The following is a 26,091-nucleotide window of genomic DNA, read 5'->3' as shown; positions in this document are numbered from 1 at the left end:
TGAATGTTTGTTTTAAGCCGCCTGTAAACCTAGTTTGATTATAATGGTGTCACAGACAGTCTTCATTCACGAACGACTAGTACATAAAGACGGAGTCTACTCATCTCCTTCTTCATACATTTTCACCATGTAAGATATTAAGACATTAAGAAGTAGTGTGCCACTTACTGATATACTGTATACTGTTATAAGGTGAAAATTGCAATCGTATACAAGAAACGATTTATACATCTATCATTGAGATTTGCGGTAAGTTCGGCATAGCACCAATGCTATTACTATTGGGTAATATATTAAGGGATGGAAAAGGGAAATAAATGTCGAACAACTGAACAGAACAGATTCGTCAAGTAGCAATTAAATCTGAGTCACTGATTAGAATTAAGGGAGATTTCCAATCACGAGGTACGACATGAGACCAGGGAATGATGTAACTTCTAACGAATCAGAGAGATTGTAGAGGGTCATGTGACAAGGGTGGAGCAGGCTCGAACACCTTAAAAAGATACCGTCAGCACTAAAAAGGTGCGAGGTGCGGTGCGGGTTGAAGAGACAGCAGAACGTTCACATCCCGAGAGCTTGCCCTACCCTGTCCAGGCCAAGATCAATTGTTATGAAGAGAGGGATCGAGTAAACCGATGTGAGTATAGAAACTTGTGTTGAGTTATTCATTGTATGCCTCAGTGCCAGTACACGAATGATATGCGCTAGTTAGGAATCCCGGTCGTCAGACCAGTTATTCCTAGATGTACCCCCCCGGACAGACCAAGCGAGTATGCCACCAGAGCTGGCAGCACCCCCCAATAAGGCAGAACGGTCGTCGTAACAGGTAACTGGTAAGAGGGTTACTAACACCCAAAACCCAGTTACGACAATACTAATACTGTTTTGTATACTAAGCGTATACGTAAATACAAAAGATCGGAACGTGTCTAGGTGATGCAGAGGACTGTTATACGTTTTTAATTTCTGCTAACATGCCCTCATGCACGTACACACGCGTTGGCATGTAAACACACATGCGAAAGAAAAAACACCTGCCTTGGATACCGTAGAGGGTATCTACGACAGTCTAAATACTGTCTATATGCTCTGTGGGTTTGCGTGGTTCTCTTGAAACACTGCATGTTATACCAGAAGGCTATACAATGTACAAACACAAACTGTCTCGTTCTCTCGAAAAACAAGACGATGTCATAAAGGTTGAAACGCCAGTGCTAAAATGATACCCAGCCTTCATTATCCTAAAAAGCATATATAATTTGATGTTAAAGGAACAAATTTTGGGCGTGTATTACCGGTAGCACTTACCCTACACGATTTGCCTTACCAGAGCAGATTCTGACGCTAGGCAGCAATACTCACGTCATACTCATGCATCCTTTCCGCATACCGTGTGATACACGGATCTGGAAGCTCCGATCACCGTTGGTGTTTGAACACCATATAAGACCAGTTCCGCGCACGTGGGGTAGCCTAATAGCGAAAGCATTCAGTCGTCACACTGGAGACCCGTGCTCGTTTGACTCCATGGGTACAATGTGTGAAGCTCAGTTCGTGTGTCCCTCGCCGTGGTATTGCTGAATTATTGCAACAAGCATTTGTTTAGTTTGATCAACAGAGGGTAGTGACGAAACACCACAAAATTGTTGAATGGGTGTCACAGTGGTCTTGAGATCTAGAATCGATACGCAAATACTCAGCCAAGATAATAAACAGCACAGTTTATTGTTGATAATGCTACAGTGTTTAACCATGTTGATATGTATGTGTGCATACAGAAAAAAGGTCGGCGTTGTATAGTTTGTGACTTTGATATTACACAGGCAAACAAGCTATTGAGACTTTAAGCAGGATAATATTAAATGTGCACGTTTATCTCTGGTTATACTAATGACTGAATGCGTTAAACTCATCTTTTGAACAGCGTTTCAGTTATTCAACGTGTGTCAGATTGATCTGAGGAGAATACAGTACATGTACTTTCAGCGGTTATGAAGAACCTCCTTGGCCCAAATGAGCACTGGTGCTTACTGAGTGGTCTTCACACCGTCACCCCATTAACATCATGCTATGCTTAGTACGGTTGTACTGACGGGCAAATATAACCTGTTAATCATACATGTTTGCCGGTATATGATACTGATAATGACGATTTACGAATGTATAACTGTATGTTACAGCCCTTACGAATAGTACTGTGCGTGTGGTAACAGTTTATCTCGATGACCCTAGAGAACACCATCTATAATAGCTATTGTCATTATCACACATTGCTTGACGCTTGTTTATAAACCATTTATCGTCATCGCAGTTTTCATTTACATTTTTCTGTTGCCATGAAATCGCAGCAGGATCGATGCTTTTGCTTGAGCGATAGCGAAACCTACGTACTGCTAACTTTGAGTGGACCACGCATTGATTTTGTGAGGTCAATAACTATACCTGGATAAAGGGTACCCGAGTTATCATAGCAGTGCGAGTGGGCGCTATCTCAATCCAGGTCGATTATACGCATTTTCAAAATGTCTCTTCTCTCATGATTATCTACCTTCAGTTCTTGTTGGTCTATAGCCTGTTTTTATATTGTATCGTCCTCTGTAGTTAATCTGTTTTAGATTTGATTACTAGTTTTAAATATCCTAGACATACCTAGACAGATTATATTAATACCATTCACTATTATGTAAAATAATAATGGTTCTCGTCACGATATGGCTGAAATATTGCTGAAGTGACGTTAAATATCAACTCACTCACTCACTCTCATGATTATGTTTCTGACGCATTCTACGTTACTGAAACAATTAATACGTTATAGGTATAGTCTTATAAGAAAACCTTCTTTACCAGGGTTCCAAGTATATCATAAGCATCCGCTATCAGTCACTTTCAAACAGTATGTATTGATAATTTAAAAGAATTGGGGTTTTCTTTAAACCTTAACTGTAATACTAACGTTTCTCTTTTTATGTCCTTTGTAGAGAGACGTTTGGTATCATTCATATTGCTCTCATACCTACATTGCTGCAATATTGCCGATGAGAGGTAAAATATGAACTCAGTCACTCACTTTCAAACAGTGAGGATATTCAATGTTCTCGAATAGACGACAAGCCTGACCGGGGACGCATGTCGGAAACGCGACAAATGAAGACCAGCTGTTTCAACATGTATGATGGCTATAATCGGATGTAGATTAGAAGTGTAACAAATCTGGTAAATAATAATGAAACTGACATGGTTATCTTACTCATTCATGTGTCATTGCATTGTTTTAGACTGATGTTGATACCATGTACATTTACAAACAGCTATTATTTGCATACAACGAAATAGTATACATACACATACATAGAACAAATAAATATGACTGTTATTAGATTCACGCTCCACAATTGCTCATCTAGGACGCTACAGCTAGCGGCCCATATCTGTTTCACGTATGCCATAGATAGATGGAAAACTGCATGGGATATGTAATTTGTCACTGATTTTGTTTTCCACGAGCTTACCTTGAATCTCTGAACTCATTTCATTATTCTCTGACAAAACACTGACAACATAATAACGATGAGGCATGTTTATTCTGAGGATCGTTCATTCGCTTCTGGCAGAGCTGCCAGTGACACGAAGTCTTGTGTGAATAATGTACTTTTCTTGAATACTTTTTCCATTCTAAAATACGTTGGTTGATAATACAGCAGGTATCGCATATAACTGAGTCAATGGGAAATCTTGTGTCGTTTATTTCACATCTTTCTGTTCATGCTGTTGTTATCGAGGCAATAACATGAAATCGTTTTCATTAATATGTACAAATTATTGCCATAACCCTGTATGTTCTGTGGGACAGTAACCTGAAACTTACAAAAATAAACGTATTTACACAAAATCACATCTGAATGGCAAAAATGGTAAAGTCTGTAGTTTGCAAACTTTGACATCAATGTATACTATTCATCAAAAATTCATACACGCACACGTGTATATGTAACCACACAGTCAACTGTTCTAAACTAGATGTTGCAAAATGTTCCATACTCTTTAAAGGTATTGTTTACTCATAAAATGATGTCCGGTGAAACACATTCGTAACGTTGAAAAGACTGAATTCAATGAATGATGACGCTCAGTGAAATTTGGCGAATATCTTCAACAAACCTTCACGCCAAAACACAGCTGCGCACAGGCACAATATTTGCACATACTTTTAAAGTAATTTCATGCATGGTGTTCGTGCAATTCATCTGCATACGGTTTGCAAAGCTGGTCCCCGCAAATTAGTGGAGAAATTCACCTTTGATATAACCATATAATATGCATGACATATACTGAGTGCTTTAAGTGATGGGTTTAAAGTTTGATGATTAGTATACTTACGATATACATGTTGGTGATCCTACCTCTGAACTCGTCCTGCTTCAACGACGATACTACTTAAGGCACTTGGCCAAAACAAGCACACAATGAACACACGATATGTTTGTGGAATAGCGTTACACTATACATCACTGTCACGTACCGGTTCATATCACCGCAATATAGCTGGAGTGTTGCTGAGTGCAGCCTTAAGCAACAAACAATTTCGTGCACAATAGAAATGTGCACAACAATCTGTTCTTGTACAAAGTGCTTTAAATATAGCATGACTTGTTATACTATGTGAATTGTGTGAAATCATGACAAATTTCGATTAACCAATACGCAGTTCTAATGACTTAATAAGCAAACGCACAGTCTTGCTCAATGACTTTGTATCTTAGAAAACCCGTGAATCACTCCTTAGTAATACCCGTATCATGGTAAACAACATTTGCTAGTTGTCTGGTTGATACAATTGCCCAACCCCTCGCCCACTCTGTATACTGTCGAGGCTGCCACGCTGCGATAAGCCATAGTCGATACGACTGTATGTGTACATCTAACTATCATGGGGTGTTGGCTCAGCCTGACCATAGGCAATGTGAAGGTTATCTACGTAATTATTACATGGTACTTTAACTTATCTTAAATTCCGGGGTCAAGGTTTTTGAAACTCTCTTAGCGTTAGGATAGCATTTAGTTGATGGTAATGTATCATAAAGTAAGACATCAAAAGTATACAAACAAGCATGGTATTCTGATAGCAGATCTATTGAATTAACAATGAAATATATAATATAGAGTTTACGACACTTCTGAGAAGCTGTTTGTCAGCTGATATTACACTGTTACACAGTTACAGGGAACAGAGGTCTTGATAAGAATGCTTTACTGTCACAGTACCAGTCAAGGATCCTCACGTGGAATATAAGTTTCAATGTTGTCAACCAGATAACATTTCGTTCAAAATATTCTAGCACGACACCCTGTCTAGTATTGTCACAGTTGATCATAAACCGAAATACGAGCGAATTCTTCAAACCTTGGTACCTTGAATTATGGTCTGAATGGGACTGATATGAAGATATTGACCAGGTGCAATTTAGCAATAGATGTTTCATTACATGCAGATGTAATACAGTATACGGACCGCAACTGTATATATACATATATGCAAATGAAGTTTAACAGTTACTGCAATGACTCATGGTAACATGGTATGAAAAGAAATCATGGTACAACGTCAGCGAGTACGGTTTCATGGTGACCATAACTTTTAGCAATACATGTATTCCAGCAATGTGGTTTTCACACATTATACCCGTGTTTGGAATCAAACCTGAGTCGTCAGTGTGACTGTTACATCTTTAACCACTAGGATATCCGCGTAGATGCTCTCTTCAATACTTATTATGATTAAACTCAATTGAGTGGAGTCTGAAATACTGACAGAGCACTGTCTGAGAGACAAATACCCAGGAGTATTAACAAGGGATATTCATGACACTTCTCTGAACAATAATGTGTCAGAAAGGCAGACTGAACAGCATCTCGAAACAAATCTCCTTATTTTCAGTAAAACTATCAAGAATAGAATTTGCGTTATTGAGTAAGAGTTTGATACGATAAATGCTTCAAATTATCATATTTGAAGATTTTATTTACATCAGCATTCGCGTGTCTGTTCTGTTTAATGGACAATCTCGGCAGGTAAACGCTAGAACTTTGACGTGTCAAAATAAGAGTCCATGTTTGCCCATATTCCAGGATATCTGTCTACCATTCAAATATATGCAAATTAAAGGAATACTACATTTTGTTTTGTTCCAGTATTACCTCAAGTGTTGAGAAAGTATCAACCACACGAAAGGGACATATGCAAATTGAGGATTTGAAGTCCCCGTGCTATCAAAGTGCCAAGACCACGCTTGTTTGGTTATAGCCGCAAGCACTCAACGACGACAGAAACACCCACCACCACCACCATCATCATCTACATCCGGGTGTGTGGTGGACATATCGTGGGTAGTAACCTCGTCATAACGTTTTCTGATTCAATACAAGCCGGAAGGTCAAGCACATTTGCGACTTCGGTTTCTTCTAATATACAGACCCGTGCCAGTTATATTCGGAAACTTGACGCACATTCCATTTAATTTAGCCTCGCATAAACAATTTTCATGCATTTAATTTTACATAAGACCAACTGAGGAAACACCCTACCTACAATAATATAATGTCTGTTTTAATTTTCCTTTGCTTATATGTCGAATGGCAACAATTGCATACGGTGTTGTGCGTTGTGGAACGAAACGTAATGTGCTGATAAATGCGATGTAATTAAACAGTAGACGGAAAATTGAACATCATTTCACCTGAGGGCAGAAGGGTGTAGTGGTACTCCTAGTGTTCGCAGGATACTATGTAGAGGACTTTCGTGGAGTCAAAGTGGGTTATACATTTCGCCCCGCCCAGTCCCCCTCCTCGTTTGTAAGTGAGTGAATTTAGGTTTACGCCGCACTCAACAGGTATGGTGGCGGTCTGTATATAATCGAGTCTGGACCAGACAATCCAGTGATTAACAGCAAGAGCATCGATCTGCACAATTGGCATGTGCCAACCAAGCCAGCGAGCCTGACCTCTCCATCCCGTTAGTCGCCTCTTACAAGCATAGTCTCCTTTTATGGAAAGCATGGGTTGCTGAAGGCCTATTCTACTCCGAACCTTCAAGGGTCTCTTTGTTTGTATTGGTAGTAGTTCATAAACACGTTTCATGATATAACGACACTTGTGCAAAGGATATGTATTCCGTTATGAGTTTTGTCAATATATACTCACGTCCCCCCAAAAACTTGATACCCGCTTAAATATTGATCGTGGGCGCATTATTGGCACAATGCCACTGAAACCTTATGTATTATGAATCGGTATCTATTGACCCAAACATTACAAACTCTTATGGTGTTGCAACGAAAGTTAATGATGATGTGACGTAATCTTTAAAGAGAGGGTGAAAATCGAAATTTACATGGTAAAATGGACAGAGACTTCAATCACACAAAAGCTGTCAGACTAATTTAAGTGAATGTCAGTTACGGGTGTGTCCTCCCTGTGCCTGGATGTATGCAAACACACACCTGCGCATTGATGACGTCAGCCGTCTGATGACGTTGTTAGGGATTCTCTGCCACTCCTCTCTCAGCGCTTGAATCAGATGTTGACGGGTTTGTGGAGGTGCTTGACGCTGTCTGATACGACGATCAAGGTGGTCCCACTGGTGCTCGATCGGAGACATGTCAGGAGAACGTTGGGGCAAAGACAGAACGTTGACGTTATTGCGATTAAGGAAGTCCTGAACAACTCGAGCATCATGAGGCCTGGAGTTTTCATATTGAAGTAGAGTGGCTCGTTGCTGTTGACGGAGGAAAGGGAGAACTACTGGCCTCAAAACCTGGTCAATGTAGCGTTGTCCAGTCAGGTTTTTATAAAAGACAACGAGTCTACTGGTCTGATCTCCCATCATGCCTCCCCAGATCATAACACTTTCTCCGCCGAAAGGTTCAGTGTCCTGAATGGAGCAAGGGGCCATTCTTTCACCCGCTCTACGGTAAACTCGTCTCCTGCCATCGTTCTGGAACAGATTCAACCTGCTCTCGTCCGAGAAGAGTACCCTCCTCCAGTCACGAATCTGCCAACGTCGTACTTGACGTGCCCAACGTTGTCTCTGCTGCCAATGTGCAAGGGTTAACAACGTTCCTCTGTTGGGTCTGTAGTTCCTGATGCCAAACGAACGAAGACGTCAAGCCACGGTCTGTCGACTGAGACGGCGACCTAACGCTGTTGCTGCTGTTGACGTTGCCGTCAGGAAGCGGTTACGTGGATGAAGCATACGGATGTATGTGCGGTTGTGATTCGTGGTCTCCCTGATCTGGGGCGGTCCCTTGTTTGGCCAGGCTGGCCCTATTTGGATCATAAAGATAGCTCTTTCACATTGTTTCGCAGTAAGTCTTGGCATTCTTTCGTGGGTCTTCTGGTTACTGCGATGACAGTGAGGTGTGCACTCTCTCTTTATACTCAACATTGCACGTGGGTTTCGTGCGCAAGCAAGAAAACCATTTTTTTGAAAACTTTGCTCGTAAAGCATAATTTTGAAATGTTGCGTTTCTGCACTATGTTTTCAGTGTCTGTGAAAAAAGGAAATGTTATAACGTCGTATTTTGCTTTATTCAAAATTAAGCTTTAAATTTTAATCAACAATGTTAGGGGTCAAGTTTCTTTTGTAGAAAAAATTAATTTGCGCATTATCTATCATATAATATATTCTTGTATATAAAAGTTTGTTAATGAATCGGTCGCTGATGTAACTGAAGTGTATGTACTAAAGACACGCACTGAACATTGATTATACAAAGGTGGAAAATACAATTTATGTAAAATCCTTGCAGTCAACTTTGTATGTAAACTCTTTCAGTGTGGCCGCAGCCCATTGTGTACAGAACACACCGCTGTGCACTTGAGAGAAGACACGAATTCGTTGGTATATGGCCAGATGGTGGTCACGTGAATACGTGCAAACATGTACGTGTCCCATTTCACCTAGCTTTGAATTTTTACCTCACTAGGATCAAAACTCCACAATAACTCGGTGCGCCCAGTGGCTGCACGAGTTGTATACCCTCGAGGGAGATTTGTAATTGAGTGGGTTTGTGCACTACATAAATATCATGTAATAATGACAAAATATGTCACATCATCATCTACATTAATTTTAACGTTCTAATATAAAATATGAGACAAAAGAAATTGTTCAAGTTAGCTTAGAAAATAATTCTTTCATACATTAAACAAGCTTGATAAAATTAAACGGCTTCTTTGAAAGGTTATATGGTCAAATATTCAACATAAAATCCCAAGACGAAGAAATACTTTCAATCTAGATAATGCATCATATTTCAAACATAAACATTCGACTTAACCCGCCTCAGAGATCTTACTAAAACACCTTTCATGTATCACTAAAAATCCACGTTATATATTTTTGCACAGAGCATAAGTACAACTCAGAAAGCATAAAACACATGCATGTATTTTTATTCAAATCATATATAACCGCCGCTTAATTAAGCCATGCAGATCAATATTAATCAGATCATTCTGTGTCTATCATCGTAGGTTGTCTGTTTTTTGGGTGCTTCACCGAGAGCCGGTACTTTATCCTCCAATAATACACAAAAACCTCATAAGTTAAGTCTTAACGGCTTTACGTGTAGAAGCTGTCCATCTCTGGTCAAATGTATCATTTAACATTTGTAGTTGTTGATGTATAACACTACGCATATGGATAAGACAAGCTTGATAAATGAGTGGGCACATTTCTGTTGAGCGGGGTACCTTGACTTTCTTTGCTACAGCACCTCCTCCTATCACTGAATCTTTTGAGTGGACATCTATTGGAAGCTATTCTAATTGGCCTCACGACCAAATCATGGCAATTTATTGATGCGTAGTGGATTCATAGTGTATAATGGTGTCAAACACCTGATATCAAACTTCAATGTTTGGTGGGCGATACGTTCGTATTGACGTACCCCGAAGGTATGACAACACCCTGAGTTGCATGTGCGTTGGTTGGCGGTCCAGTTGGGGGCATGGCGTTGGTGATCGATGCTTCTTGACCAATGCTGTTGACCAGCGGTCCCTGGGGTACAGTATAATGCACTGGGATGTTGGTGGGAGTGGTGCTTTGACCGCGTTTGTAGATGAATATACCGATTGCACTTATTATGCATAGCAGACAAGCCGCGCCACCAACAGAACCTCCAACAATTGCTCCAACATGAGAATCTATAAAAGGTGATGATATACCAACATTAGATATTACTCGATCATTCATTGTAAGATTTAATCACTATTACTCTGTACATCAACCTACTCGGCTCATATCACTAATCAGCAATCCAATGTATATCAATCTTGTCAATTGCAGCTATGTATATCACATTCCTACGTATCACTTGGTTGATAACGATGTTAGTACCTACATCGAAACGTCGCACCCATTGCAATAGAGAAGCTGACTACCCACAGAACCTGGTTTTCCTTAATTACATGTACATACAAACACAAACCTTTCAATTCAAGCCTTGGAAATCTAAAAGTGTTTGTAATTGGTGCATTATATCTTTCCAGTATTTATGAAGTATGATGAACGTTTGGTGGCAGTGTATCGTGTAATATCTCTGCAAGTGCATACAATCATTAGTAATAGCTGTGGGACAGTTTGCCTGGACCTGAGCCGCATATTCATTATAGACACAAACAGTTGAAATATTACGCTAAATTATACGGAGCTTTCGCATCGTTATATATGGAGTTACATATTTGCGTACTTAATTATATAAAGGAGAAACATTGTTGATTTTTTACAATGAGTATGAAAAATGTCTCAGTAGGTTCCACCTGTCTTTGTGTCTAATTATTGAAGTGATGAAACTGGAGACCATACTCACCTACTAGCCTAAACAGACATATATATATATATATAGTGCATCTACATTATGTACCTTCAGTATCACTGACATAATGATAACATATTTGTCATTTCGGTGTTTCCTCCAATAGGTACAAACTGTTAAAAGATTAAGCAAAAATCTGTTCCCGTAAATGTATTTTGCTAGTACAAATTGAAAGAATATTAATGACACAGTTTACCTTCGCTACACATTCCTGATGCGCTAAGATCTAATTGTGTAAATGTCAGTCATAACTATGTTTAATTCTAACCCATCCAACACTAACACCATATGTGTCCAGTGGCTATAGATATCCACCCACTCATCCATATGTTTCCATACTTGTTCATTCACGTACTGGCCCGTCACCCAAAGTCCGTACAGGTTGATAAAAAGTACAGTGGAGCTGTAGGTTATATGTATGACACTTACCACTTGATTTATAATTGAAGTTCGAGGAATAGGCCACCTGGAACCCACGATCAACACCAGATGAATCTGACTTAAATTTCAGGAACAGAACAGGACCAGAACTGCTTTTGACAGGTTTACTCTTTCCACACCAGCGACCAAGTGAAGGGGCATTCGAGTCTGTCCCTTTAAAGCAATGAATATGTGAAAAAATAATGTTTCCTTCAAACAAATGCAAGAAGAATGTCTTCACGTCATTCGTTGCCTTGATCATTTAGATGATAAAACTGGACAATGCTCTTGTAATTAATACATGCACCCGACTTGCTCACCCTTTGCAAAAAGAAGGATGTATATAGCAGACAAATGTGCGAATAAAAATATTCACGTCGACCATTTGATGTCTGTAGGCAAGTGGGGGTACAGAAAACATCAATTTGAAGACTTTGTTTCAAAATGGAAACTGATTATTCGTCAGACTATTGAAAATATTAACAAACTCCCACTGAAGGTCGTTTCCTTACCATCAAACGCCTCCATGTAGTCCTTTGTGCAGCCATACGAATTTTCGAGTCCTGACTTCATAACATGGATCGTAACAGTGTTGTCCTCAGCCGCTGTAATCCTCCAGCTGACCTCAGCTTTACTGGAATGTAGAATATACACATATTCATGTTGTGCTGTCTGCTAAAACAATGAACATTAAAGATACAGTTTTTGCAAGCTCTACCCTCGACGTTGTGATATTTAAAAAACTTTTTTAGTATAACATGTCACATTTAGTAATAACTTCCTCGTTACTCATATTGGCATTAGTCAAGGAAAGGCTATTTTATGAGACTTCAGAGAAGACTGGCCAAATACTGATTTTCTTCAATCCTGTTTTGACACGGTGTTCTGATTCGTGAAAAATATGTAATCTAGCAAAACTCACCTCGGGTAATCAAATGGGTAATTTGGGGAATATATGTCATCGTTGAAGAAGGAAGCTGAAAGCTCCATTGTCCCAGAAACTGAAAACGATCTAATCGTAAGTAACCCCAACTAGACACATGTTGAGTGACTGAATATGTTAGCTTTGAAGCCAGACTGAAGTGTCTTTCAATTAGATTGTATAACACGATGGTCATCTTATACATTCTTGATTCATGTATATACAGACAAACAAGGATAAGTTGGACGGGAGAAGAGAAGTAGTCGATGCACGACAATGAACAGATAGAGGCTAGTGCATGTGCAGTGCATGACGATGAAACTGATTCCGCACATAGCTGCCACACGTCTTTCTCATATCATCTATATTACTTACTATCACGTGGTCGCTGCAGCATTTGATAGCGGACAACCGGCAAGCGCCAGTGGGCGGCACTCATACATGCTAATACGGGTCAGTTTTCAGGTCGGTTAGTTATCCCTCTTTGCTAGTAAGTGTTTTAACTAAGGAAGCCATTCCTTCATCAAAAGTATTTATCCAAACGAGAATAAAATTATATTGTTATCACGTGTAATTTGCACAAAAGTGATATACAACTGAAATTTCGAATACATTTTTAAATGCTAAAATAAACAAAAATCAAGCTGAATCCGCTTGAGTCAAGTGATAGCAAGGCATTTTGTTGAAGGGTAGGCATCTTGAGAACATGCTTTAAAAAATCATACTATGATAAACAAATACATATTTTCACGTGTGTACATGCATGAGAGAACAGAGCTAAGTATAACTGTCAAGTTGTACGCAATACAGTGGTTATATGCTAGATCAGTTAAAACCCTAGTATTCATTTTCCGCACCTCTAAACTGTCCGGCCTTGAGATACATTTGAAATCCTTTGTACCTGGTTGCTGAGTCCGAGTGAAACCTTACAGTGATGATGTGACCGGAACTGATGTAGTCAGCGTCGTTATTCCCACAGAACCTCCCTGAACTTGAATCCCTTGACATCACGCCTTTACACAAAACGTGTAAATTAGATATTTACTATACCAGTCATATCAATCAAGCCACTTTACATATTTCAGCGGTGAATACATATCACTGAGCTTCGGATACTGGGATGGTCAATCCCAAATATGTGTCATGCATGTAACGACGGTGAGACTATGAGCATGACTACAGTATAAACTATCAAAGGGCCCAAGCTGCGGATCTGGGTTCAGCTGGAACGATGAAACGGGTCATTTAATTTGCTACCCCAAATACTATTGCATATGAACATTGAGTGAAAGTGTGAGCGAGTGAGTTAAACGTTAAAATCACATCGGCAATATTTCAGCCATACTGTAGCACATGAGATTAATACCTTGCTTATCTAGTACAGGTATTTAGAAAGGTACATCCACGGGCCAGTGAGTTAATGAGCATGTTACGTTCTTTTAAAATTACCCTATCAGTGTCACTCTGGAGGACACTAGAAATGGGCTTCACTTGTTGTACACAGTGCTACCCTAACACCCTGGTATTGGTAAAAGACCATACAACTGTCATAAATCATAAGGGTAATTACCATCGTATATTTCTAGATAATCGAAACCACATGGAGATCCGGGTTCAATGTATGAATCCCTGATTTGGGCTTTGATATTCATGTTAGATGGTGCCTGTATGACCCACGTGCAATCCTGATGGCTGAAATGACAATCATGACAGACATGTACTTTTAATACAATTCAACAATAGAAACCGAAAGGGATGTCCGGTTCAGGGTGTCGGTTCTACGTGGCTGAAATATAGTCTTACTGCATAGAGAGATAGTATTATATTACAAAAAGAAAAACCCGAAACATTTTAAATTAATTAAACGGAATACCTTTATCTTTTTGTCTCGTTCTAGAAGTCCTGACTAATATGTCACAGCTGGACATATGGCTTGTTTACTGTTCGAAAGCAAACTAATTTAATCTGTTTCATATTTTCGTCATATTTCTTATTTCAAAGCTGTGACGTTCAAGCAAATTCAAAGTCCTTGAATCATGGAATGGTATTTCCCTTACTATTGTAATATTCCCCCAGGACACTACCTGCTTAGGTTTGTTCATGCAGATTCAGAACTTCACCGAAGTTAGGTTTCGACAAGAGGAATAATTTCAGTTTTCCAGTAATTCCCGTCGGAGTCAACATTTCACGACTTGCAAGTTTCTAATATGTTCTTACTTGTAATATGGCCCAGGATAATTAGGTGACGTCAAGGTTGTATAGTCAGAACTTGTAATATTCAGTGATCCTCCACAATGGTATGGTTCTGAAAAAATGCATTAGATTAATTTAGAGCCGAATACTTCTAATGAATGCTACTTCAGCAATAGAATGCAAGTGGTATAGACTTACGTTGGACAGGGAAACAAGCAGGAAAGACCATAATTTTGAATTGGGAACTGACGTCGGATGGTATCTCATCAAAGGCATGTAGCTCTGCTTATAAAATGCGGTGTCCCAGCCCTCTTCTCTCTGCGCTCACTGTTATGTATAGTTAAATACATTGATTTTTATGCATTTGACAACAGGGGAAGGGGATACTTTAAAAAACACACATAAATACCATTCGTTTCAAAATATGCCAACTTGAAGCCTCTTTTGAGTGGTGTTGAATATGTGTGGAAGTGAATTGTTATCGCTGATCCAGTGCTCTGAACAGTCGGTCGTGAAGGGCCGCACCATAATGATAACTTATCACTGAAGATTGAAGGTCCTAAAAAGAATAAATAAGACAATAGAACATTAACGAAGGTAGGAGACTGCGAGTAAGATAATGTGGGGTAAACGACGGGAGCTGAAACTTCTGTGACATAGTCAAAGAAATTGTATACTTCACTTGCCCAATGAGGTGCAAACTGCTTCTATCATGTTCTCTGTTCAAGGAAGCATGCGATATAATGAGAAAGTAATCAAAGCAATCGATTACGTTAGGTATCGAAAATTTAATTCTTCTGAGTAAAGTTTAATACATGCGTAATATTCGAAATGTGTTCTATTTAATGAGAAAATACAGACATTTCAAAATATGAGTGAGGTACCGAAAAATAATTCATGCTGCAGCAGTTGTGAAAAGACGCACAAAATATCAACAGAAAAATAGTACTATTACAAAAGCACCTGTCAAAAAAGTACACACCTATATGTGCTATGTGCTTCACAATGTTAAGATTGTCAAGCCGATGACATCAATCAATTAACGTTTTAGCTAGAGTTGAATTACGTAATGCGAAGTAGTTATGTCAAAGTGTGGTTGATTGTGCTGGCCTGCTGGGATATTACTCGACATGAGGAGATTGTCGCTTTCTTCAATCCAAACAGATTACTAAAATACAAAGGCGAGCACTGCTGGCGCCAATGTGAATACATTTTCTTTGGTCAAATGTCCCAAACAGTCATCGATAAGGAATGCCACCAGTTCACATACTGTGGAAACTGTGGTGGATGAGCAGGTTAGGGGTCTGACACTGACGACCAGGTGCCTGACTCTGGGGTTGTGGGTTCCAATCTCGGCTGGCACTCAACCCAACAAAATCACTAGAATCTGTACTTTACTAACAAAGTGTAATCCAAAATATAACATATGTTAGCTTGACCACTTTCTAACTGGCATTGTTTATTCATCGCATATAGTTTCCCCCAGTAAAATTTAGATAACGTTTGCTTTAATTTCATCGTTTTAATGCAACATGTAATAACCACTTGTGGCGTACGATTGTTACAACCTTGTTCGTAACTGTCATGTGTACAAATATCCGTTCCTCTAACGCTCAAACATTCAAGGCTAATCCTTTATAAAAAATCGCAACTGTCAATGTTAATTAGTGCTAGGGTTGGGTTAGGGTATCAAGCATATCGTAAAGCGACTCCTATATTTATGAGTATGTACGTACGTACACACACACACACACACACACACACACACACACACACTCCACGTCGTTGCAATATTGCTGTACGACAATAAACCGAACAGGTGACATTGTGTGATCAGTGTTCACCACACACATGCATGCCCCTTCCCCCTGCACCTCCACACATACACATGCGCGCGCGCACGCACATACACACACACACCTCCCAAGAAAAGTATGTCAGCATATAACGGTGACAGGTCAGTACCCCGATCGGCATCAGGTTATATGGAAGAGAGATCACATTTGCTCAAAGTACTCACCGTCGTAAACCGCAACATAGCCGTATCTGCAGTTATAGTAACCGCTATCATAAGATCCTGTATCCGAGTCAATGACGTCGATGCGCACCATCATACTGTTATTAGACGCCGTAATTGTCCATCGACAGTCTTCATTGCTTGAAATAAGTCAAGTATTATCAAGATCAGCAGGGACTTTGTAACATTTTCCCATGTGTTCAATTATTTGATTTTTAACAACCGCACGATAAATAGTACCTAACATAATGACCTATGTGATTTTATATCTGCAGTGTGAATATTATTAAGGAGCATTCTGTCAAATGAAGAGGGTTTGTTTTCACAGGTACTGGTACTCCAAGCATATTTACACGCACAAACGCACTCATGAACCTCAGAAAAGCACATGTCACAAATCAGTTCAAGTTAAGCAACGTTGGGTGCGGATAGTTCTTAAATGAGTGACCGTGTTTGGCAGCGTGACTCCTGTGAGTTTATAGGACTTCATTCCTTCCCCTATAACGAAGCACATGTGATACACGTGGTGTCACTTGTGAGCAAGTGAGTATGTTAAAACTCTGTTCATCCAGCAGAGAATAGGTACCAGAAGAAGACTATAACCTGCTAGCACCTGAATGGCAGCTTGCCTTATCCGCTGTGATAATAATCAGAGAGCTTTGAGCGTGCACCGTCCATGGTGCAGTATTCGGTGCATTGTAGATAATCTTCTTCTTACTGTTACTTCTTATTACTATCATTATCCATGTGTACGAGATGAATACTTACATTTGATATCCGACAGGGTATCCAGGGGACTGTAAGAACTGTCTACTTGATGTCGCAGTAAGAAACTGTGATCCACAGTCTTCTGACTGGGGTGGTACCACTGCAGCATTGACGTTTTCAATGACATTATTCCAGAAAGCTACGCACTTTTCAAAACACAAACTTATATCAGCTGTGATGTCCTAAAATTCGATGATCATTACTTGGAAAATGAAGATACGTAAATTGTACTTCAGATATTTGGACTGTTTAGCTATTTTGAGAATGTGACACACCTTTCCGTTCGCTGTGTGAAGCACGGATTCGGAAACCTCGACCACTTGAGTCACCGTTGGTTTTGAACACCATTGCCATCATAATTCCGTTGGAGTAGTATGGCCCCACTTGGGTTGTTGAAGAATCACCACAAATCTTTACGACGTTGCTCTCATCTACATTCAAAACATAAATACATAGCAAAATTTATAGTTGCTCTGATTCCCACCTCGATAGGCACCTAATAATCCAACACTGAACAATGGTTATTGACCCTTTCCCTGTTCATACATTAACTTAAGAACTTGTTTGCCTCTATGATATTTAATTGTCAGTTCTGTTCATGAATGTCAATTTTTTCGGATGCATCTCATTTTCGCAATTCGAATTTCACCTAAAAGTTACAATATTAGAGATAATAAGATATAGTTGATTCAATTGTGCAAGTTTGTCTTATGAGATTTAGGCTTAAACTAAGTGATTGAATAAATGAGTGGACGAGATAATTATATCAAGATAATAAAAGCCAAAAAATACTATGATCCATATCGACAAAAATCTCATCTCTGAGTCGATTATGCGATTTTGTCTATTTCAAGAGCATTGAATTTCGTTTGTGAATCACTTTCACATACTGTTGATGCAATGTTTTCGCTGGAAAAGACAGCACATCCTTAATGGTATCATAAACACGTGCAAAGGTTGTTCACTTGACAAAAGCAACAACGCGTGGACCTATGCTACAATTCAACATGGGGACTCGCACGTGACATCATTTGGGACTGTTGAGTGAAATTGAGCAATGTCTTCCATATGTCTACCATTTCACCGTAGTCTTACGTGTGTTAATGTTGATGAAACAACGTCTGAGTAAGTGCTGGGTTTAAACCCACTTTGAACAGTATTTCAGTTATTCATTCAATGGAATGTCAACGTAGCATATGAGAAACCGCATACATATTAATTATTGTTATCCCTTCGTTGAACACAATGATCAAATGTGCTACTTGAGTTGACCCTAGTTAGAAACATCTCACAGCCGAAAACTGATGTGACAGTTAACATTAAGTGAACGACTGATTCAAATATTATGTACACTTAGACAATATTCAAAGAAAATATTCTCCTCAACACTTCTTAATGTCAACTTGTATTTCATTTCCGTGTTTCAATTCTTAACGTCAGCAGTTTAGTCAGAAGAGGAAGAGTTGCCGTTTTGGTCTCCCTAGCCAAAATGAAAAATGATGTGCATTGAGGAAACCACGGTAAGGTCTTTTTCTGTGTTTTGTAATATCTTTCACCAACCTTGATAAACAGTAAGCGAGTCATTTTCGCAGTCCGGGTAGGCCCCATCTATGTCCAAGTCGGCGATGTCCAGTTTCAGGTTGTAAGGTGTTGATTGCGATACATCGACCAATGTTATGAAGCATTCCAAGTTACTGGAAAAATACTTAAATGTTTACAGTCCTTTAGGATTTGAAGAAGAGGTTGGCAAGTGTGTCAAATCATTGCCAACGTGACAGGATCATGATGAATAATAGTGACAATGTGATTTTTATTTTCCACATTCGCAAACAATAACTGTTTCCGTGGTGTCTAAATGTTCTATTTAGCTGGGAAGGTCGGTTGTAGGGAAATGGCTAATTTATCATTTTCAAGTTATTTATACGTCTGAAGTTTACACATAAATATCTTAATTACACGCTAGCTTAGTTTGCCCACAAGTCTGCCAACAAATTTGTCTCATCAGACATTCCGTTTTATGTGCACAACGAAACACAAAACGAGAACTAATTTTCTGCCCATGTCTGATCAAGTTTCCTGTGAAAGTGTCCGAATGTCACGTTTTCAATGAATGCTACACGTTAGGACGTGAGATATGTACATATTGTTTTCGATTGTAACTTTTAGATTACTTTTGTTTCCATTCAGTGTCTTGTATCTTTGAAGATGGAGATTTACAGTGACTGTCAATATCACGTGGATGTTTGGGATATCTCTCTGTCCTGATAGGCTCTCCCTCATTTCAGTAATTAACAGGATCTGGTTTTCATTTCCAGGAGAGCTCCAAAAAGTCTTGAAACACTTCCGGTAATATATAAAGCAACCTACACGTGAGTCGGATTTATCTGTCCAATGTAGAAAGCCGTATTTACAAAAGTGATAATCTTGGGAACAGAGTTAATGAATCAATTGAATGTAATGTCAATGTAATCTTAATAGAAACAATACACACCCTTTAATGATACGATTTTGCCCATGCGTTGTTGTATAATATCCTTAAGGATTAGCGAACTGGCAGATAGTTATATTCATGTCTTGGATATTGATGAGTAGGATCATTACTTGTATAACACTGAGCATCGATATTGATCACAAACATTGTTTCCTGACATATGTCGACATGATTAAAGGTACAATATTGAGTGTTTTATTACGCAGAAACTCCCGATGTATTAGCTTGGATCAGCATTGAGCGTAAATTGTGTAACAGTAGGTTATTTAACATACCTTTCATACGAGTCTGGATATCCAGGTGACAGAATGACCAGGGGTGACGAATACACCAGAAACGTACTATTGCAGTCACCAACTGTCAATGTCAAGTGCATTTTATATTTTATAATGTAAATATAAGAATTCCGTATATAGTACTGTCACGTCTCCTTCTTTCCATGATATATGTAGTAACACTTCTACCAAGATTATTTCATCTAGATTTACATGTGTTCACCATATGCTACAAAATAAGAGAATGTTAAGTTTCACTGCAAACCAATGACAATGTCATTAAAGAGCCAAAGGAATCATATGACCTCGACACACAAAGCAAACGAAAATGTCGACTTATCCGCTCTTTGACACAGACGTAATCAGTGAGTGAATGAGTTTAGTTTTACGCCGCACTCAGCAATATTCCAGCTATATGGCGGCGGTCTGCAAATAATAGAGTCTGGACCAGACGAACCAGTGATCAACAACATGAGCATCGATCCGATGACATGTGTCAACCAAGTCAGCGAGCCTGACCACCCGATCCCGTTAGTTGCCTCTTACGACAAGCATAGTCGCCTTTTATGGCAAGCATGGGTTGCTGAAGGTCTATTCAACCCCGGGACTTTCACGGGTCTAGGCGTAATCAATGTGGAAGCTGAAGAGCTGTGATTCACAGACAACAAGCGAAGCTTCAGTTCTACCAAACTAAGATAATCTACGTGTAGATACATGCAGCTACAATTGTTGAGGAACACTGAATACCTTTGTGTGAAAAGTATTGCATCTTGAAGCCTGGCCTAGTTGCGCCAGCATCAGTGGTAAACCGGACTAATAGTGAGTTCTTGGAACTTTGGTACATGGGAGTCTCATAGGCACATGAATTCCCAAGATATTGATCATCTGAAATATGGAATGATTACTTTTTCAGCCATCCTCAATGTATTTAACATAATGCGTTTTCTAAACCCGACAACTGACATGCTCAGTGCATAAATGTTTTCATATTCAGTCTTTTACATCAATGTATGTCAATGTATGTCAGTGTTAAAAATGAAAGTTTTTCAAAAAGGACAACGACTATTTTTCTTGTTTCTTTTTTGTACACAAACGATGGCTTGTGATGTTAATTCCATCCTATCATCCTCTCTCATCTAACTAGATGACCTTACTATATGCGCGTATCTATATGGTCTTAACCTCCATATGAAAATGAGAATACCTGCTTGTATTTATCATACGATTTTTCAAATTTAAAAAAAAAATACCCGACACTTATCATAACTCCAGCTGCCATAAATAGCATGATAAGTGCATGGGCGTTTGAATGTTGCCCTAAAATTTCGCAATAAGGTTTATCAGTTGTAAATGCCCGTCGATAGGATAGTTCAGTTGATCGCACGAAAGTTCACATGCTGACAAGAGTGAATACGATAAGCTGAGGACACCTGAACCTAGCCTTACCTAGAGTCTTTGATAGATTACTGCAGTGAGACGAATGCGCATGCTAATGTATATGACCAATATAGGTTTATGTAACATATTCCTCTCTGACGATGTTCCTACTTTGCGTAGTTTTAGAGTAGTTTTAAAGTGAGTGAGTCAATGTTTAACGTCACATCGGCAATATCTCAGCCATGTCGTGACGAGAACATTTCACATTTAAATGGAATATATACATACTTTAAAAATAACTGCCCAATTCTAGGTCATTGCGAAAATCAGGTACCTTCAGTCGTGTTTCCGTTATAAACGCTAAGGACATCATACTGGCAGACATTGGAGAAAGATCTAGCTTTCTCAATATCTGAGTTTACCGTTGTCAGTGCAACTGTGTCAGATGAGTCTTCTGCAGTAATGATCCACGTACAGTCAAGATTACTGAAAAGACAATAGCGGGATTGTATGTTGAGTACTCTGCATCACCTAACAGTGATGACGTAGGACATTATTATTTCAAAAATTAAAAGAAAAAAACGCATCTGGCGTTTTCAGCATTCCATTTCGGCACAATTCTGGATGTGACAGTGTTGAACAGGAATGGTCGTTAAGACAATTCCTATGTTTTAAGCCCGTTAATTATGTCTTGATCATTGTGCATTGCTCGCAAACGCTAACCAAATGTGTTTGTAAAAGTTTGTCGTAGAAAAATCGAACGATGCGTGAAAAGTACATGGAGGTTTTTCACGTATTGCATATGCAATGTGTAGGGCAAATGAGGAGAGACTATAAATGGTCAAATCAAATTCACCACTTCAGTACGAGAAATTTACGATGTAAAGAGTGACAGCTACTGGTCATGGGACGTTTTGAAGCAGGGGGGTTCCATAGAGACCGAACTGGAACGCATTGAATGTAATTAAGCGCGTTTCCCTATGCAATGACAGGAAGGCAGACAACTGGTCTATTGACAGTGGACAGATTCGTTGGAGAGAGCGTCATGGGAGGCTATGTCCTACACGGGTAGATCAGAGCTAGAGGTAGTTCAAGGCGGTCTTACTGAAAATCGCTACATCGAACAAATTCTGCGACCTCAACGTTTTAACCGCCAAAGGGAGTCTCAATCACAACAACGCTTGACACCACAGAGCACGTGAACATCTGTAGGACGAACTTGATCAACGCGATCGTTAACGTTACGATCGTCCTCAGACACGTGCAACGTGCGAACGTGTTGCTGTAGGGTTGGTTAAGTGGGAAAGAATTCCCAAAGGAGGAGGGTGGGGCCACTAACCTGAACTTTATGTTCTCACTCCTGACAATAGAACAATACACATGTTCATCTGTGAATTAAATTTCCTTGATCCATTTGCTAGCTTAATGTACACTTAAATGTATCCGTTTTCTCTCCTTTTCTAGAGTTAACAGATACCTCTGGTGAAACGTTAAAAACATACCTGAAATAGGTGTAAGGATACCCCGGGGAAGCGAAGTCCTGCTTCTCTGATGTTGCTGTCAGTCTTCCCCCGCATTCTGCAAAGGCAAAATTTCAAACCCAAGGTAGATTGTTACAGTAGGGAGAATATTTTCCTAAATAATGTATTATGTGTTCGTATCCATGTGTCTATATATTCGTTAAAGTATGTATATAGTAGAAATGAGTAAATTCATGCTGTATTACATTCCGTGCAACACTTTCACTTAGAGTCTTAAACTATATATTTATGCTTTACAAACTTTGTCAATCCTTTATGAAGTGTTTCAATATAAAATACATTTGAGTAGGTGAATATTTTAGGCGATATGGCACGTTGAAATAGGTGTTTTGACAAGGAAATGAAATACTCACTCATTCACTATGAAGATTTAAGTCACAGCGACAGTATGTTAGACACAGCGTGACTAAATCAAGTTGTAGATAGATATACAGGAACATTAGTTCAGCACACTAATGATCTTAATGTTTTGCAAAAATTAACGAACCGTGAATATTTTCTAAACTAACTACAGTGCGTGTGTCCTTAGGCAAACACAACACATTATGCAATATAGGCAATAATATTTCATTTAATAAATCATGGCTATTGCGTCTAGACCTGTTTGGCAGAGGTGGAAGGGGTACACTCACTTTCAACGTCAATGATGGTGATGCTAAACCCCGCTGCATTCTTATAAGCATCAGAGATAAACTCTATGTACATGCTGTCTCTGCTGCTGAGGAAGCTGCTGGGGACCCGATCACTGCCGCAAAATGTGTACATGGATCCATTTGATTTGTCTGGCCCTGGTGACAACAAAAATCGCTATTGTAAACATTCCTGGGTGATAGGTTTCGTCAGAAAGACACTCATATACACTTGCAGTGTAATCACAAGTGCGCATTCGTGTATTTGTGAATGAATAGAATTTATTTTAAATTAAGACAAGTGTTGTTTCGTATAAAATATGTACAATATACAAATATATACGTTACTCATGTAGACCCGTTCAATAACTGTCGTTACAACATATGTGCACACTCAGAGATTCCGACCTTAATAAGGTGCATGTTTATTATGGCAGGCAACAGAATCCAGCACAAAAATGTGCAATGAAGGCAGATAGCGAGGCATCATATGAATAACATCACTGCTCATGCTATTAGCCCCTGTTACAGTTAAAGGCATATGTAGACATCCTAACGTTTACAATCTGCTTATCTGAGTTTCCTGCCATACATGTTTTCACACTGATATACTTACCATCATAGAAGGACAACTTGTCATACTGGCACTTGTATGACTGCTCCAAGGCAACGTATGCAATATGAACGCCAACTTGACGGTCTGGAGACGATGCGTGTATGTTCCAGACGCATGTCAAGTTACTGAAATAAACAATTATTGACGGGACTTTAGCTGTTATGTGTGAATTTTATTGCCCCAAAATATGATCATTTGAATGAAGAATAAATATGCATCAACAATGGGAGTAGTCTGTTCTAGTTAAATCTTCTTGGAAGAATAAAAAGTATATATGCAATGCTTTTTAGAAGAGGTTTGAAAAAGTGGTATGCTTCAAGCAGCTCTATTTTCATTTACAATACGAATTTCGTGTAGTAGATTCAGCATTAGTAATAGTTTAACAACATAATGTTCCACTTAGAATCACGTGTTTCTAATGAAAGTGCATATTCAAATACATCTGGAGTTCCACACGTGTAATCCAAATTATAACACAAGATAATTTTTTGCTTAACAAGGCATTACGTGTGAGTGAGTGACTTCATATGTAACGTCACAGTGCGTTCATATGCAATATTGCAGTCATATCGTTACGAAAACATTCTTGACATAGAAAAGAATTATATGTATGCTAAAAAGAATGCTGTCAACGAAGGACAGTAAAACCACCAGAATATCACAATTAGAATTAAAACTAGCGTTGAGAGTTAAAACTAACAGCACTATTTGGACAGTACAACTTCTATGAAACAGAAATATGTGAAGCTTACGGGCCATATGGCTCTGGATATCCAGGTGATGTTATATTGACTGCGTCCCCGTTGAGACTGATTTCTTGAAAACATCTGTCTGTGAAGATATTGTGTGACACACATATATACATGCTTCTGAAATAATTGATATTTATTCAAGAGTTAAACACATGCCCATGGTATTATCAGTGCTGTTCAGTGCATTCTGTTTTACCGGACACTTTAAGAAGGTATTGAGTCGTCATCCAACGAGGATGAGGTGTGGGGATCGAGCCCCCTTTAACCGGGTGTAAACCCTTGGAGTCTACTTTGCGTGCAGACTCTTCATATAGTGTAATATGTAGAGGACTTTCGTGGAGTCACAGCAGGTTATACAATGTGCCCATTGTGGCTATGTGTCCTAGTCCACCCAGCTGTGAATGGGTACCTCGATAGGATGAGACAACTACAAATAATTCGGTGCGTCTAGAGGCAGCAAGAATTGTATACTCCACAGGGAGTTGAGACTGATACTACGATGGGCCGTTGATAATTACATCCAATGACGGATGGAAATATATGTATGTAAAGAAACGTGTGACTTTGTTTCACTAGTGAGCATTCAACGACATAACTTGGATTTTGTCGTATTCTATATGTAAACACAGTAAATATATACATCGGTAGACTGCCTTGAATTAGGTACGGGAGAACATGTTATCGGGACAGTATAAAATTCGGGTTACCGAAAACCAGAATCAGGGGAAAGTTTGTTCAGAATGATGATTCTGTATGAGATAAATGTCTCACGTTGTGTCACTATCTAGCTGTAGAAACATGGAAATGTTACCTGTACTTGCAGCATGCAACGACGACAGTGTACCGAGTAAGATGGCTATGGTTTTGTATATCCCCAACATAACATACATCCAACATACGCGGGTGGCCAGAGTAATAGCAAGCTGTTCTTATATACGGTGAATTTGGTGACGATATGGAGGCCAAGTTATGTTGACCTTAGTATCTTATCAAACGCGGTCTGCTATTTTTTGTCCCAATGCTCGTTTCAGCGATACACACGTGAAAATAGAAACGTTGTTCTTTCGATGACTCATTACTTGACTGTCTATGTGACTGAGTTAGTAATCCGAAATGGCATTTAGTTTAGTATAGTTTATGCTTAACTATTTCTTAACATGTTTGCTGAGAATTGTCTTGACTATAACTGTTCTCGCGAGCATCTAACACA

The 26,091-nt window shown here is 39.2% G+C and overlaps 1 protein-coding gene across 1 annotated transcript; it reads right to left on the bottom strand.

Moving 5' to 3' along the window:
* Window positions 1–9,440: 9,440 nt before the first annotated feature.
* LOC137276761 (cubilin-like) lies at window positions 9,441–25,864 on the bottom strand. Its single transcript, XM_067808401.1, has 20 exons — window positions 25,693–25,864; window positions 24,882–24,960; window positions 24,130–24,254; window positions 23,517–23,672; window positions 22,846–22,921; window positions 21,678–21,829; window positions 20,714–20,851; window positions 19,967–20,048; window positions 18,761–18,894; window positions 17,476–17,631; window positions 17,201–17,300; window positions 16,436–16,572; window positions 14,825–14,974; window positions 14,440–14,527; window positions 13,793–13,914; window positions 13,080–13,235; window positions 12,223–12,301; window positions 11,813–11,934; window positions 11,310–11,474; window positions 9,441–10,209 (listed from the first exon to the last, which is right to left on the bottom strand). The coding sequence occupies exons 1-20, from the start codon at window positions 25,769–25,771 to the stop codon at window positions 9,917–9,919; spliced, it is 2,589 nt and encodes an 862-aa protein (XP_067664502.1). The 5' UTR covers window positions 25,772–25,864; the 3' UTR covers window positions 9,441–9,916.
* Between the last annotated feature and the right edge of the window lie 227 nt (window positions 25,865–26,091).

Source organism: Haliotis asinina, chromosome 3, assembly GCF_037392515.1.
Source record: "Haliotis asinina isolate JCU_RB_2024 chromosome 3, JCU_Hal_asi_v2, whole genome shotgun sequence".
Classification (NCBI taxonomy): Eukaryota; Metazoa; Mollusca; class Gastropoda; order Lepetellida; family Haliotidae; genus Haliotis; species Haliotis asinina.
Note: the sequence above shows the minus strand (reverse complement) of the source record. Positions and strands in the feature narration are given on the sequence as shown.

What these genes read in the sequence shown, in the direction of transcription:
- LOC137276761 (XM_067808401.1), bottom strand. Translation starts at nt 25,771, where the DNA reads ATGTATGTTATGTTGGGGATATACAAAACCATAGCCATCTTACTCGGT. An exon ending in CACCATCATTGACGTTGAAA is followed by an intron (nt 22,922 to 23,516) that starts GTGAGTGTACCC and finishes TTGCCTTTGCAG; the next exon opens with AATGCGGGGGAAGACTGACA. An exon ending in TTCACACAGCGAACGGAAAG is followed by an intron (nt 17,301 to 17,475) that starts GTGTGTCACATT and finishes TCAATGCTGCAG; the next exon opens with TGGTACCACCCCAGTCAGAA.